Source organism: Centropristis striata, chromosome 8 (genome assembly GCF_030273125.1).
Source record: "Centropristis striata isolate RG_2023a ecotype Rhode Island chromosome 8, C.striata_1.0, whole genome shotgun sequence".
NCBI lineage: Eukaryota > Metazoa > Chordata > Actinopteri > Perciformes > Serranidae > Centropristis > Centropristis striata.
The window spans coordinates 34,638,709-34,654,857 of NC_081524.1; the positions used below are offsets into that span (position 1 = coordinate 34,638,709).

The following is a 16,149-nucleotide window of genomic DNA, read 5'->3' on the forward strand; positions in this document are numbered from 1 at the left end:
TATGGCGCACCCAGCAGCACGGATCAGCGTCTACGCATGTCTGAGGGATTTAAATCTTTGAACACACCCCTCGAGACAGAAAAATGCGTCAAGTCAACCACACATAGGCCTGATAAACAGGAAGCTTATCTATTAAATGAATTTCCCCCACTGAAAATCTTATCAAACAACCAAATACCCCAAACATAAAATCACCAATTTATTGAACTATATTTGTACAGATATACTTACAATATTTATAAAATTTTAATACATTCAATTACTTTCCACATTAATTTGTCAAAAGCCTTTTTCTAATTTGACATGTCTTTAAAGTATGGCTTTTTCAAGAAAACGACCTCTTTGTAGTTTAACATTTCAGTAAAATAATGTTCAAATAAATATGTACTTCCTCTGCCATAACGTACAATACTTAAAATGTAATAACTCCAATGTTGTTTGAGCTCTTATTTTGTAGGCCCCCGGAAATAGTAGCTTTTATGTTGGTTGCACCATTTTTCACAGATCAGACCGGGCAGGATAAAACGTGATAGTTGTAGTAATTTGGCTGGATCATTAGTCGCTGCCTTGTATTAACAATTGTCTTATGTAGATGCTAATGTTGTAGTTAATGACTGTGAGCTATTAGCCTACCCCCCCTTCGAAATTTTGATTTGTAAATGACTTATTCTCACACATGTGGAAGATGCATATTAAGCTAGTACATGAAATTCTTAACCTCAGGCAGAAATGTCATGGCATTATGTATTGCACTGAGCCATGGAGGGTATACAATCTATGGTAGGGACAGAATGTACTGAGGCAGACACTGGCTTGATTTGTAGACATTTTAATTTGAAAAAGTTAAATAACCTCTGAAACTGTACAACAATAACCATGGCAATGCTCTTTTTCATACAAACATTGATACCTCGTATTTACAAACAATTGAATGAGAAAACACGCACAGCAGAGCCACAATTAAACCAGAACACATATACATATTTTACAGTATTACCTTAGAACATCAGAAAAAAAGGCAGGGAGTTATGCATTAATTTATTACAGGGTGTGGACAGTTTAAAATTCTAGAAAACCAAAATTTACATGTCTAACAATAAAAATTGAGGGGACATCTGCTACAAAATCAGAGTACATTTTTTTCACCAATTTGTGACTGTTCATGTCCCCAAATGGTAAACAGCTTCATTATAGGCTGCCAGTCAGCAAGGTAAAATTAACTTTAAGGTGCATAGTGGAATTTTCTTTCACCCTGTTAAAATAGGTATTGGCATGCTTGTTAATGTGGATTTGTACAGCATGAGCGTCTCTCAGCTCCTGACCTGTCTGCAGACAGACGCTAACTGGTTAATGCAGCTAGTAACAGCAGGAGGGACGCTGTGAGGCGTTTCTCCTCTCCATCCTGCCAGGGCATCCAGGGCTTGTTTGGGGTTGCAGGGTGACAGGTCGTAGATGCAGTAGATGGCTGCTAACTGAACCTCCCATGGCACACCTGGGGAGCGAACACATCACCAGATTAGACTTCTTAATGGAAATGCATCTGCTGGATGGCCTTCTCTCTTTCACATCAGTATGTCAGAGCATTACATTTATTTTTAGTTTATTTGCCACAAATAAGTAAACATCAGATTCTTGTATCAAAAATGATGATCAATGAAAGGGTAGTTGGAGAAAATTGGCAGCACTTTCAGTACACAAAAGAGACTGTGCATTAGCCATACTGAATCATTTTGTATTCACAGAGAATTCTCATATTTCATACCTTCAGTCTGTCCGTGCCTACCAAACGTGTTGATGACGTTGGCGACAGTTGCCACAGAGGAAACACACCTCTCTTTCACTCCCAGTTGACCGAGGCGTCCTATTTAAAACAAAAAGGCAATGAAATTCTGAAATGTTGTCGTGATGTTCCTTAAATTACATGTAACTTCAGGTCATGGTTAACACCCAAATCACTTAACAGAAAAACCCACCTATGAGGCGCAGTACAATGGCGACGGTCACATCAGAAACAGGGCCCTGTTGGTCTCTGGGCTGTGACATCCAGGCGTTCATTATTGGCCACAACTCCTTGCTGTCAAAGCAAAATAGACATATGAGCACAGGATCCTTGCTTACAAAACTGGGATTTGCATAAGCACATAAGGATAATAAATGAATGAATAAATGAGATCATGATGCATCAGAGCTTCAAGTAGGAAACAACTAACATACCCCAATAAATGATCATAGGTCCACTTCCACTTCTTGTGTGTACAAAGGAGTTGCAGTGTTAAGACATGCTGCCAAGCGTCAGTCCCCAGGTCGTAACCATAGCGACTGTGCTCGGTGACGGACAGGCTTGACCCTGACCGGATATCAGACAGTGTTCTGGAGATCAGTGTGTCAATGTCACATGGAGGATTCTGTAGCAATATAGAGAGAGATAAGGTTTTAGAAGGCTCATTCTACCTCATTTAACCTCCTGAGACCCGAACTTTTGTTTGGTATGTATTGTTAGTTTCTCCTAGATATTTGATATTTTGGATTTGTAGGACATGATAAGTACAAAAACTATAAAATACCTCACCTTCTCCCAATCAAGGAAAGCTGTAAGGCAGCTGAGGAGGTTTTCTTGTGCTTTTAGTTTGGTGACAGTATGTATTGCCTGGCACAGAGTACAACTGTGGGAGAAAAATGTGGGCCACGTTGTCGCCATGAACAAAATCAGCTTAGCAGAGTCTGGGAAATCTGCAGGAAGACAAAAATAAGAAAGAAAAACAATCATTAATCAAATATAAGATTGACCTTTAAGTGGCAAGCACAATTGATTTGGATTTGACAAAAATTGCTAACCTTCTGTGAGAAGACTGTGGGCCAAGATGTGAGTCTTCTCCCAGTATCTCTTCATTCTGCAGATCCCTGTGTGGACTCTACAGAGGGCTTGCATGTAGTTTCCGCTGAGATGTCTTTTCTCTGCTTTCAGCTTGTTCAGGATGGCCAAGATCATATCATCTGCCTGAAGCAGAAGAGGAAAGTGACAACATGCACATAAATTAATTTCACATGGACAAAGACCTCTGAAAACAACTTAACATTCCTTATGCCCAGACTGCCTGCTGATATATAAGGGTCTCTTTATTCCATATTAAATTATAAGGAACCTGTTAAGGCTTGTATCATTGAATTGTTTATCTTAAAATATTTTACTTTATATATTACATTAAATATTACTATATTGTATATATTTAATATCATTATTCTCTCTTTGGCTTATCCCCCTAATCCAATCCCCCTTTATTTGTATAGCACATTTAAACAACACAAATGTCTCCAAAGTGCTGTACATAAAATCAACAATAAAACAAACAATTCCATATACCAATCAGCAATAAAATAATAAGTGTATAAATCTAAAATGACGCCATAAATAAAACAATACAATCAAACAGATAAACATAGTAAAATAAAATAAAAGACGTAGTTAAAAGTAGTAAAATAAATAAAAGACACAGAGGACCACAAAACTCACGCAGTGTTAAAAAGCCAAGGAATAAAAATGGGTTAGTTATGCAGATGAGTATTATGACAATTAAAATCAGGTGTGCACCATATATCCCCAAAGAGATCGGCTGAATATGCTTTTTTTTTAATTTTTCTTTTAAAAATATACTGTCATCTATACTGGAAGAGCAATACAGAGTGAGCAGAGAGTAAAGCGGTATACTCACCAAACTACTTTGACAAATCCCAAAGATAACCTCCTTCTCCTCGTCTCTTAAGACAGGCTTTTTAGGCAGGTTGCCAACATACAGGTGGCTCTGTATCACAGGCAATAGATCAAAACACTGGTGTTCAATCTTCTTTAAATAGTTAACTATAGGATTTTGCTCTGCAGATTCTCCAGCTTCAATGGCTGGAGAGGTCGACTCCTTCTTGAGCAGCCTTTGAGTCTGGAGTGAGGGGGTCTCTTCCCCACTGTTTGAGGAGGAGGAAAGCACCTGCTTGCGGCTGACAACAGGAGAGCAGTTATCAAGTCTGAGACATTTGCTACTTTTCGGTTGAGACAAACCGACGGCCTGTCTTTTTTCTCCTCTCGTCTCGGTCTTGGTGAAGGCCGTTGAAGTCGAGTTAACAGTTTTAAAGCAAGATGTCTGACTGTTGGTTGTCGTGGGTAATGCTCTGCTCTCAGATGAACACATGCTGAGACCCACGTTGCCTCTGAGGATGCTCAGAGTTCGGGCGTGAGCAGAGAGCTCTGGGTACATGGTGTCAAGGATCCTCATGGAGTTTTCCTGAGAAGGACTGGAGGAAGACGACGGGGAGGAATGCATTGCGGTCAACGGCAGGCGGCCTGGGACCGGCACGGCGTGTTTGGGAGTGGCAGAGCCGAACTGAAGCGGTGATGACGGGACGCCATTTATAGATGAGGAACTCGCCTGCTGACTGTTGGGTGTCAAATGGGCCTGGACAGGAGTGGTAGGCGAAGCCAGTCGGTCCATGGGCGAGGGAAATGACAGTTTCCCAATTGCCTGCCTTGGATTGATTGACTTGCCTGCCTTTGGAGGTGTGCTCAGGGGGGTTAAGAGACAAGGAAGTGGAGGGCCCATTTCAGAGCGAACTTGGCTGATGCAGTTTGGTGATTGAACTGTAGTTGAACCTGCCACTGGTCTAGGTTCCTCCTTTTTGATCCCATGTTGGCTTTGTTTTTCAAGCTCTTTTGTACATGGCTTCAAACATTTATTTTGTCCATTTGTGGCAGCAGCACTCTTTAATGAGGGAGTAGACCTACCAGAGCGCAAGTTATATTGCTTCACATTCTGGTTACTTGCGTCTTTGCCAGCCTGGAACAAGTCTTTGACAACAGCCTTTTCAGTGATATCTTCTTCCTCTAAACTGGGCGCGGGCTGTGGAGTTTCGTCGTTTGTTGAAATGTGCTCAGAGTTACTATCGACATTCTGTTTTTCTAAAGCTTTCAATTCTACAATTGGTAACAGACATGTGGGACTCAACTGCCTGCACACAGAATGCATATTTTCCTTCATGGATTCACAGTTAACAGTTTCTTTGGAGTCAGAAAGGGACAGCTCATGATCTGCCAGTATTTCACTGTTCATTGTCTTGGTGTCAACATCCTTTTTTGAAGGACTTTCAAAATTTGCTTGACCAGATTTCTGGTCAGCATGGGACACGTGATTTTCCATCATCATCAGAGGAGACTTGTGTGGAGACGCAGGTCTATTATCCCCATTTGACTCAGAGGGAGAAACTGCTGCATCAACTCCTCCTGTTCCCTTGGCCTCATTCTCATCTTCTTCCCCAAGAAGTTGTATGGATGCATCACTTTCATGACTCTCTTCAACATTTTCATTGGAGACACGAATGCCGATACTTCTGTTTGACAAACATGGTTTTTCGTCTGGCACGTTTGTGTCCTTGTCTAGACAGCCTTTATTCTCCTGGATTTTAAGGCCTGTGGCATCTTGAGTGCCCTGTCCCAGACCACAAGAGTCCTGCTGACCATTTCCTGTATTTGTAACATCAGAGTCAATGAATGCTGAGGAAGTAACTGAAGTAACTAGCTGCAAATCTACCGTTTCTTCTGATAGTGCAGTTGAATCACTCCTTCTGGGTGACTCTTTGCCATCAGGAGTGACAGTTTTAGCCCCAGAACCATCACTAGGGCTTGTGTCTACATCCATCTCTGTAGTGGTCTCTGACTGGTCTTCCTTTACCTCTTCCAAAGCATTTGCACTTTCAGAGAAGCAACCAGGATCGACAATGCTGGATGGCTCTTGACTGTCAGTAGTTAACGAGACAGCCTCAACCAAAACTGCCACGTCTGATGTGGAAGAAGACAATGATGATGCCGATACTAAGTGCACAGCTGCTGGCTCCTGCTCAGTCAGCATGTCTTCTTGAAGAGGCGTTTCCTCACCATCTGTGCTGCTTTTGCCCATCGCTTCAGTAGTGCCACTCAGCTCATTTTGTCCCAAGTCTTTGGAGTCATTTTCATTAGAAATGTTTTCCACTTCCTGTGTTGTGACCACTGGCAACTCCACCTTCTCCTCTGTTGGTGGTGCAGTAGATTTTGGACAGTCGCTTGTTACTGATGTTGAGATGAGTGAGGACTCTTCTTGTTGATGAGGAACAGAGTCAGAGATTTTGGGATGGCTTTCCTTTTCTCCGTCATTTGTCTCCATAGATTCCAACTCTGTGTACTGAAAGACAAAAACAATAAACAGATGTAATTTGCAATAAGATACAAACACTATAGCACTCTGAGAAGGACCAGACTAATTAGACAACAAGACAAAATGCCAATGCCTAATTAACCACTTTGGGATTACATCACAGGAGCTTTAGATACAATTTACTAAAACCAGTATTTTGTTATGTAATATTTTGGGTTAAACTAACTTATAGTGTGTTAAACTAGTAGTTGACCCAAACATACATTTTGAAAGTTTTTTTTTAATTCCAGCTGCTGTGACTTTCTTTCAAATTCTTGATAATTTATTGGGATTATAATAAAGATTTTTGTATAGTGCATGCAATATATAAACAAATAAAATCAGGGCAAATTGCACAACAGGCTCTTCTTTAACCCATTGACGCTGGGAAAGCATTACTGCATTTCTACCATTAAAACTGGGAGCGCTGTTGCTGTTGATTGTGATATGTGATTGTGATTGTGATGATGATATAAGAAATCATGATTGTTTATGTCTTATATTACTTTATGCGTCGTTGAGTACCCTGAAAAGTGCAACATATAAAATGTATTATTATTATTTATTATTATTATGCTAATTTTTTTTTTTTATTACAGTAGGCTAATGAGAACTATGTCTTGTTCTTCCAGTGGTCATATCATGTTTGCATCTTGCTAATGGGCATGTATTAGTATTATGCATAGGATTTTTTATTCAGTCAAATGTAACATTTGCTGAGTTTGTTGATTTTTTTTACAAAACTTTATTGAAGGTTTGGACAAATAAACTCAACTTCGTATGAAAGCCACGGGTATAAGCTCTCAAATACTTTTTGAATTTCATTTTCATCTGCTACAGAGGCTGAAAAATCTATTATTTAGTAGGTGTTGAATTTCCAGAAAAACTTTTAGGGGGTCATTTGAAAATTGTCCATAGGTTTTCCAGGCATTTTTTTCCAGGCGCTTTAGGCCTTAATGGGTTAAATAAGTAATTATTATCTTAATTCTCACCAAAGCTGGTAGCGGTGAGATGCAGGGAAGCAGTGGTTGGAACAATGCCAATATCTCCCTCACAGAGTCTTCAGAGCTGCCCGAGTCAGCAGATGACTCCTCAGTTTTGTGTTCTTTGGACAATCGCTTGCTCCTTTTCGGCATGTCTGTTTGCTTCCTGGCAGTTGTTGACTGCAAGGATGCTTGCTGCTTGATGGCTTTCTGTCTTTGAGGAGACGGATTCATCTGTGTCAAAGTGGCTCCTATATGCATGGGGTTACTGTAGGATTCAATCATCTTGTGAGAAGCAGTTTGGGATGTGTCACTTCGACGAGAGTGCAGTCTGTTTTGTGGGGAGGAGGGTACAACTTGCCTTGACCCGGACTCTGAAATTACAAGAAGAAAAAGAGAGCATTGTATTAAAAGCACAAAATGGTGAAAAGATACAAACAAAACAGAAAAGTATCCAAAAGTGAGGACACCTGTTAATCTATGTCAGTGATAACACACAGATATACAATACAGCTAATGATGTCTCACCAGGTAAGTGTGACATGTTTGCAGAGTACTGTTGCTGAGGTTCCACACATGCCCACAAATCCTGGAGCAGCATCTGGAACTTTTCTGAAAAACAGACATAAACAATTACAGGCTGCAAAAGTAAAAAAATTACAGTAATCTGCCTATACAGTTCAGGCATGTGATTAGCTCCTTATGTAATAATAATAAAAATTATAATAATAATAAGTGAAGCTGAATGCATACCTTTGTCAACTCTATGCTCCTTGGGTGTACTTGCTTGAGTTGCTGTGCTCCTATATTCTGTCGAGAAACAAATCAGACATTGCTTAAATTTTAACTTGCATGTAATTTTAAGTTAGAAATAAGGTTGTTGTTTCACTGATCAAATTAATTTCCTTTATATTAGGACCAATTGAATTTTAAAAGTATACAACTATACTTGTTACAGAATAGCTAAGAGCATCAAAGAAACAAGATCTGACCACAGCATAATAAGCATTAATTGTAAAACTGCATTTTTTAATTAAGCTGTTATTCGTTTACCTTTAATCCTCTCTCTTTCCAGTTTCCTCAGTCTCAACTGCAAATGAAATGACACATGCAGAAAGGTCAGTTCAATATTATTGAAAAATACTTTCACCAATTTGCTGTTTGTGAATGGTCATTACTGCACCTGGAGGTCATTGATATTTCTTTCTAGCAGGATCTTCTCTTTGGTCATTCGGGATATTTGATGATTCTGTTTGCAAACGGATTCTGAAATGAGAACCATAATATGTATCAAAAGCACCATACAAGCACTGTCATATCAACACAGATTCAAGACGTCCTTATGAACACAATTCTTCATAATTTGTGAAATAAAATTTTCAATACCAACCTTCGAGCAGTCTAACTTTATTTTCAAGGTTGTCCTTTCTGAAGATTAGAAAACAACACATGGCCTTTTAGCATAATTAGTTTTAAATTACTCTCTCACAAAAAAAAGAGGATAAACACTGAATCATGAATAATTGTGATGTAACACAAAGTTAATTAACGTTTCATAACAAAGAACACAAAAAACACAAACCAGGAATCAGAAAGACATGACACCAATTTAAGAAACAACACGTGTAAAGAAGTGTAAGCTCTTACATGCTTGTTGTCTTTGTGTTCTCCTCTATCAATTTTTCAACTTGATCTGCTTGTGCCTGAGATTCCTTCAAAGATATCTGAAGAGATGAAAAATTTTAATTTACAAAGATTATGAAGTTTTCTGAACTAACATTAGTATATATACATCATATAGGTGCTGAAAACATTTTCTGATTCATTGTCAATTATGAGATTACAGAAAATTTGAATGACTCATGTATGTGGAAAGCACTTTTTTGCTTACCTGTGTTTTCAGCAGATCATTTTCTACTACGGCCTTTTCCATCTTCAGCTGAGCATTTTCAAGTGCCTGTGTTTCCGTCACTTCTAAGTGGTTGAAAAACAATAAAAAACAGATGTGCATTTAACACATTTCTAACAGATTAGTTATAATCTGTAAATTAGTTATAACAAATTTATGCAACTCTTCACTGGTAGAAGTAACAGCATGTGAATGCTTAGTACCTTTCACATCCTTTAGCTGGTCTTCAAGCTTCTTATTCCTGAGGGATGTGAAAAACAAAAGTAAACATACTACCACAAAGACAGTACAATTATAATATGATTGTCATAATTCAACTTTATTACTATGACTTACTCTCCCATTGTCTTGCTGTTTTGCTGCTTCAGTTTTTCCATTTCTTCAGACATCTGTTCATAGGTTTTAAGAGCACCCTATATAATACACACAATGGGAATATCAACATGATGGCAGTTGGCTGAACTTCATTCAGAGATGGGCAGATTTTATGTTGTAGCACTGATGTAAAGACAAATACATTATTACTAAGACAAGAAATGCTGTTTGAATTGGATTCTACAGATAAAGAGCATACCTTCTTTTCCTCCAGTTCTGCCTGCACAGATTCATAATCTGCCGTCTTTTTCTCCATGGTAACCAATCTGATCTGCAGCTCTTCCACCTGTTGTTGAAGACTGATTGAATCACTTCATAAAACAGAAAAAAATGTGTTAAACCACATGCATACAAAATGAAAGATCACAATAGTCCGTTTGCATTTATTCTAAGTACCTCAGCATTGCAGTGTCAAAGTTTTCTTCAAAATCCAAGGTCAATTTTCCTTATTAGTATTGATTTTAGGATGTTATCAGTCACTACAAACCCAGTGATCCAAATTGTTTTTTATGCCATTGTGAATTTACATGTTGCTATTAGAAGGAAAAACAACCCTTTCATATCTCCACGTTTGAGATTATATATATATATTCACACATGTCATGGTAACTGTGGGGCGTTTAAAGCTGTCAAGAAAAACAATAACGGACATTCCACAAAAATATGGGTTTTGCCCCCTGGGTAATATATATATATTACATAAGCAACGTTAAATATATCATTGATTCAACTCTTTACGGAATGTGTTTTCCTCAGAGAATTATATAAGTTCGACTCTTGATGTTGTTGTTGTTGTTGTTGTCGTTGTCCGAAATCATAAAATAGACTAACGAACAATAAACTATACGGCCAGCACAGAGCATATACAAAGAATGGTACACAGAGTTAAAACTAGATGGTTACAGTCATATATATATATATATATATATATATATAAATATATATATATATATATATATATATATATATATATATATATATATATATATATATATAAATATTCACACATGTCATGGTAGCTGTGGGGCGTTTAAAGCTGTCAGGAAAAACAATAACGGACATTCCACAAAAGCAAACAGCTACCGTTAATGCTCGCCAGTTGGAAAAAATAGCAACTAACTTACAGTCACAGATGTGTTAATAAACAATTTGATAATTAGTAGCTGTTACGCACAAATTATTAGTATCAAATGTTGCTAGTTTAGAACCGATACCTTTCTCCGGCTCTGTAGAAATCTCGGTACAAAATGTGTTTTCCCCCCGCTGAATATTGCCTGGTGTTGGATTTATTTCAAGAGTCCAGCTCAATATCACGGCTAGCTAATGTTAATTGTAACTTTTTTAATGAAAAGATAGGTCACCGTGGGAATTAGAATTCATTATTACTTACTCTGTAACCATAATCTTCTGTTTGAGTGCCAGAAATGACGATACATATTCGGTCAGGCTCTGTAACAGAAACAAAACAAAAACAAACACGGACACAACGTTATATAAATTACCAACAACATTGAGCTTGAGCTGATATGATAAAAACACACAAATCTTGTCATTACAGTTTCACACATTACATTGTTTATGTGTAGTCTTCAAATGCGAAACGCAACTTTTTAATGGACTTTTCTGTCCCTGAAAGATGAACTGACCTGGTGCAAAACAGAGCAGTTTTGACAGTTTCCAACCGTCGCGTCCGCGGCGATTGCTGCCGTTTTGGACTGATTATCTCCAGGCATCATGGTAAGACAGATTCCACCCAAACCCGTACAGTCCTTATTTTATATTATATACATTGACGAGCACGCCCCAAATTACAGACAGGTTCAAAATAAACTTCACATTTTCGCGTCTCCCACGTTGACCAAGGACCCAAGCCAGGACCCCATTGGAGAGGCCTCGTGAAATGCCTGTAAAGCGGAAATTAATAATCCCTGTTACGTCGAAACCACTCTCAAATACTATCATATATTAATTATATACCTGAACGTCAGGTGTTCAGTTAATTCTTGATTTTTTTTTGTTGATTAAAGGATGATGTTTTCGGACATTTGGATTTTGCTTCAGGCAGTTGTGGTAGCGGGGGCGTAACTCACACAGATATCCATAGACATATATGTCTATGCAGATATCGACGGTAACCCATACAAATGCGCTGTAGCGTGTAGTGGCCAGTAGGGGGATTTTGTGTAACTGTAACCATATTTATATATATGTACCATTCTTTGTATATGCTCTGTGCTGGCCGTATAGTTTATTGTTCGTTAGTCTATTTTATGGTTTCGGACAACAACAACAACAACAACAACAACAACAACAACAACATCAAGAGTCGAACTTGAATAATTCTCTGAGGAAAACACATTTCGTAAAGAGTTCAATCAATGATATATTTAACGTTGCTTAACATTACTACGATGTCGTTCACTCTGTTTTAATTATATTACGACAAGATTTTGAAAATATCGTAACTGTCCCTGGTGGTCTAGTGGTTAGGATTCGGCGCTCTCACCGCCGCGGCCCGGGTTCGATTCCCGGTCAGGGAACTACCTTTTTGGACCATTGAAGTAGTCTCTTATATTCGGATAGGTAAATTAAATCAACAACTGTAACTGTAGTAAACCTCCAGATGACACAAATCTGTGTGACCACTCCAGTGACCAGCATTTGTAGTGGATACGTACCAAGTGTTTCACTTTTGTTTTGTTTCATTGTGTGTTAAAGTCTACAGTCAGTAGAGGGTACTGTTGTACAGATAACAGTGTTCTCAAAGTAACCAACTCCAATGGAGTACAAGAACGAATGGCTAAAATAACTGTTTCCCATTTGGTTTACGAAACAAAATGACATCAGATATGAAATTAAAGAGTTCATGCACAAAACAACAACTTCTTATTGACACCTTGGAGGTAATATTGGTCATGCATTTGAAAAGCTTTTATCGCTTCTTTTTGAGGCAAGTGTCACAGTTCATTATGCATTTTGCAAGTCGCCCCAGCCAATTGATTGTAATACCTGAAAGGAAACAACTAAAGGTGTTGGGATTGGTGTGGGTGCATCCCGATGGAAAGATAATAACCCTGTGACTTCAGATGAACCTTCAGAGTGTAGCCTCAAGGCTAAAGAGCCAAATCTCTCCAAACAGATGCAGTCAGAGATAGCATAGTTTCTTTAAAGTGGAAAGGGGAGTGTTGGGCATGCTTTCTCTCTTCCTGTCTCACTCTGACAGATAATCTCTTCTGTTACCTGACATGGGTTAGGTAACACTTTGGATGTTGCCAGATTTGTCTCGATCACCTTTCTTATCTACAGGAAGCCTTTGTCTGATCATTATCTTTGTATAAACAAAATGCTTCATCCTCTTAATCCCTTTCTTCTTGTGTGGTGGGACTTTTTCCCCTCTTCTATTTTTTCTTTGTTAAGCTGCTGCAGCAAAGTATACAGAGGAAGGTTGAAATATATTTACATTTCAAATGAAAGTATATATCATTACTGAAATAAGGTGTTCATTTTGAAGAGTAATACTCACTTGGTCACCAGTCTATCACATGGCTAAGTCACATTGACTGAAAAACACAAGCACTTTGCATTAGTTTTAACTTTCTTATCCACAAGAACTATGTATCTTTGAACGGTGGGAGGAAACCCAACCAGACAGTTGGAGATAGTGTATAACATATATTATACATATTCAAAAATAGATGTACACAGATTTTATGTGAATAGTAATGACAATAAATCATGATTTTAGAGATAGATGTTTTTCAATCGTCATGAATATAAATGTCGTCCTGTCCCACTTCAGACCCAATTAATATTTAATGTTGACACAATGAAGTGAAGCCCACTGATTGTTATCAAGGTTCAATTATTCAATCAATTATTCTATCAATTATTTAAACATTTTTAATATTGTGTCTCATCTCTTTTCATCTCTTCTGCATGAGATTGAGTTTTAACTTGACAGGGGTGTAAAGTGGATGATGACAGTGCATTCCAGAAAAGGGGGGGGGGGGCTAGAGTAGTCTGACTCTGTGTGTGTTTGTGATTGTGAATGTGTGTGGTGTCGCTTTTGTCAGCAAACTGTTATTAATATAAAACTGTTCTGCATCTCTGAACGTCTTGCAGACATTTGAATTTGGAAAAAAAAACTATTACAGTGGCCTACATTTATTCCATACCACAATGTATACACACAAAGGCACACAGTAACAGTGCCCACAGCTGACCCACTATAAATCAACTACAGAGAGGTGGCTGACACAGAGGAAAACCCCTTTTTCTCTTTATACCCACCTCTCCCTCTGGCTCCCCCTCTTTCTCACAGCATTTTTCTATGACAGCACCAAATACATAGATGCCCTCCCCCTCCCTACTTTCAACTCTATTTTGCTCTCTCTCTTCTCACAATCTTCTTGTCTCCTCCCTCTCTCTCTCTCTCTCTCTCTCTCTCTCTCTCTGTCTCTGTCTCTGGAGGCCTTATGACTGTGCCCTGAGAATTATGACAATGGTGATTTTGTTTGGGGCATCTGTGTCTACTTGAAGAAGTGACTTAAGAGTAAAGCCCAGACACAAGATGTCATAGGTGTTGACATGGCTGAAACCACATTGGCATTATTGTTAGCCTGGCTGCTGGCTTATGTGCTGCACTCTAGTGCAGCTTGCGGATAGAAGCTACCTAGTCATTGTCTAAATATAAAAATATTTATTTTTTGTTTTTTATATAACATACACAGTTGCCCATAAAGTTGGTATGATTTTGTTTTCAGAGACAATCCTCTATTGTGTTTAATTTCCATTGTGATATGCTTGGAAGACATTGATTAATAAAGTTTTGAGAAGATATGCACTTTATTTGTCAATAATAAATAACGTTGTCACAAAAACTTAATGGAAGTGCATAGTAAAAAATATTTTATTACAACTTTATGAACAACTGTATATTGCTAAGCTGCTGTTTCACAGTGAAAGGGTTCAAAGAATTGCTGTAGATGGCTCAGTCCAGGACACTAAACATGTAAGAAAATAGAAAAAAACCCTGTTTATTTTACATATATCTTAGTATCACATAGACCTATAAAGCCTCAATGCTTAACTTTCCTAATCCTTACCAGGCATCCCAGCAGAAGGAGAAAACAGTGTAGGATACATAGAAAGAATAACCATGGCAGGAAATGGATCGGAGTATTATAGCTGCTGGACACCTTTCAAACGTGCACCGCAACCCTGAAGTCAAGTAGACATTATCTGGAGGGGCTGTATGTGAAAACACAAATGTTCGAATCAGTTAGACTAGAAATGTAAAAGACCTTAACCTGCCAGCTCCCTTAAAAGTAGGTGAAAAGTCCCACGTGTGAATTTAGCAGGTCTTTGTCTGGAGAATTTACAGTGAGTGAGTGGGTGTACTGATTGCATCATCATGTTACTGGCATGAAACCAGAAAATATGAACTTCCAAGGGTGAAGAAGAAGGGTCATTTATGTGAAGATGCCAATGCCAAAATGTCTAATCGGAGAGACAAGATGCGGCTGACTTTGAAAATCGTCAGGCAAATTTGAGGAGGAGCATACCATAAACTGTATAACAATGGGAATAGTCACAGGGAAGTCACATATTGGTTTGTTGACTCTGGTTTTAAAGCCTGGATTTCATCACTTTTCTGGCCTGGTATCTGCTTGGCCTAAACCAAATTGAATATTTAAATTAAGCAAGAACGCATCTGACGACTGTCACCTTTGCTGTGCTACGTGTGTGAAAGTCACGATGCTGGGCTCAGTAGTCAGTGACAGTCATCTGCGATGGACATTAGCATCTTCTATTGGCCCATCCCTAGAATGTGTCTTGCCCACGACAAAGTTAGAGACTGGTTGGTAAACATAGTGAAGCATTCAGTTGCTTCACTAGAGTTGCTTCACAGAGTTAAGAGGTGAGTAAGCTCCTACATATAGCACTCCTTTAGCAATGACAGTTAGCTCTTAAAGTTATGTACTTACTTGATTCCTATGGTCTATGTCTAGTACCATCAGGTTGAATGCACTTATTGTAAGTCGCTTTGGACAAAAGCGTCTGCTAAATGACATGTAATGTAATGTAATGTAAGCTGTCAATTAGCCAGAAACACAGCATGCTAATGCTGGTTCCTGACTGCTGCACGAGTAAAGATTTAGATTTAGTCATTTAGCAGACGCTTTTATCCAAAGTGACTTACAGCAAAGGGAAACAATCAAAGTATATGCAACTTTGCTAACATGCTTGCTATATCCACTTTAAGAGGTTAAAATTCATTGTCATTGTTGCACTGTTCCCAAGTGGTTAAAAAATGTATTGTTGCAGGTTTAACAATTTCTCAACGCAGACTAGGCCCGAGGTAAACATAGGGAAGCTTGCACCAAGCCTAAACTGTGCTGTTTTCTGCTTTGAGGTTCTCTGTTGCAGTTTATTAAAAGACAAATCCTTTGTCAGGGCATGATGACAATATCATTGCCAGCTGAAGACTTCTGCCAAAAAAGTAGGATTGAAGGGATCAGTTTCTCTTCCTGGGCTTGTTTCCTCTTTGTAAGAAAATATTTAGAGTTTTAGAGTTTCACACTGCCCTGGTAAGATCAAATTCACCCAAACTGGCTGCTGAAAAGAATGAATCCAACAAAACTCAGGACTCATGCCACAGCTGAGATGC

The 16,149-nt window shown here is 38.5% G+C and overlaps 1 protein-coding gene and 1 non-coding gene across 2 annotated transcripts; one reads left to right on the plus strand and one right to left on the minus strand.

The window, feature by feature from the left end:
• Positions 1 to 934: 934 nt before the first annotated feature.
• Positions 935 to 11,316, minus strand: ice1 (KIAA0947-like (H. sapiens)). Its single transcript, XM_059340004.1, has 20 exons — positions 11,126 to 11,316; positions 10,870 to 10,928; positions 9,679 to 9,790; positions 9,441 to 9,517; positions 9,308 to 9,345; positions 9,087 to 9,169; positions 8,843 to 8,919; positions 8,586 to 8,623; positions 8,379 to 8,461; positions 8,249 to 8,285; positions 7,949 to 8,005; positions 7,724 to 7,807; positions 7,205 to 7,569; positions 3,711 to 6,200; positions 2,836 to 2,998; positions 2,570 to 2,730; positions 2,215 to 2,405; positions 1,974 to 2,074; positions 1,763 to 1,861; positions 935 to 1,492 (listed from the first exon to the last, which is right to left on the minus strand). The coding sequence occupies exons 1-20, from the start codon at positions 11,213 to 11,215 to the stop codon at positions 1,311 to 1,313; spliced, it is 4,587 nt and encodes a 1,528-aa protein (XP_059195987.1). The 5' UTR covers positions 11,216 to 11,316; the 3' UTR covers positions 935 to 1,310.
• Positions 11,317 to 11,947: 631 nt separating this feature from the next.
• trnae-cuc (transfer RNA glutamic acid (anticodon CUC)) lies at positions 11,948 to 12,019 on the plus strand. Its single transcript has one exon. It is a non-coding gene; the product is annotated as a tRNA-Glu (tRNA).
• The last annotated feature ends 4,130 nt before the right edge of the window (positions 12,020 to 16,149 follow it).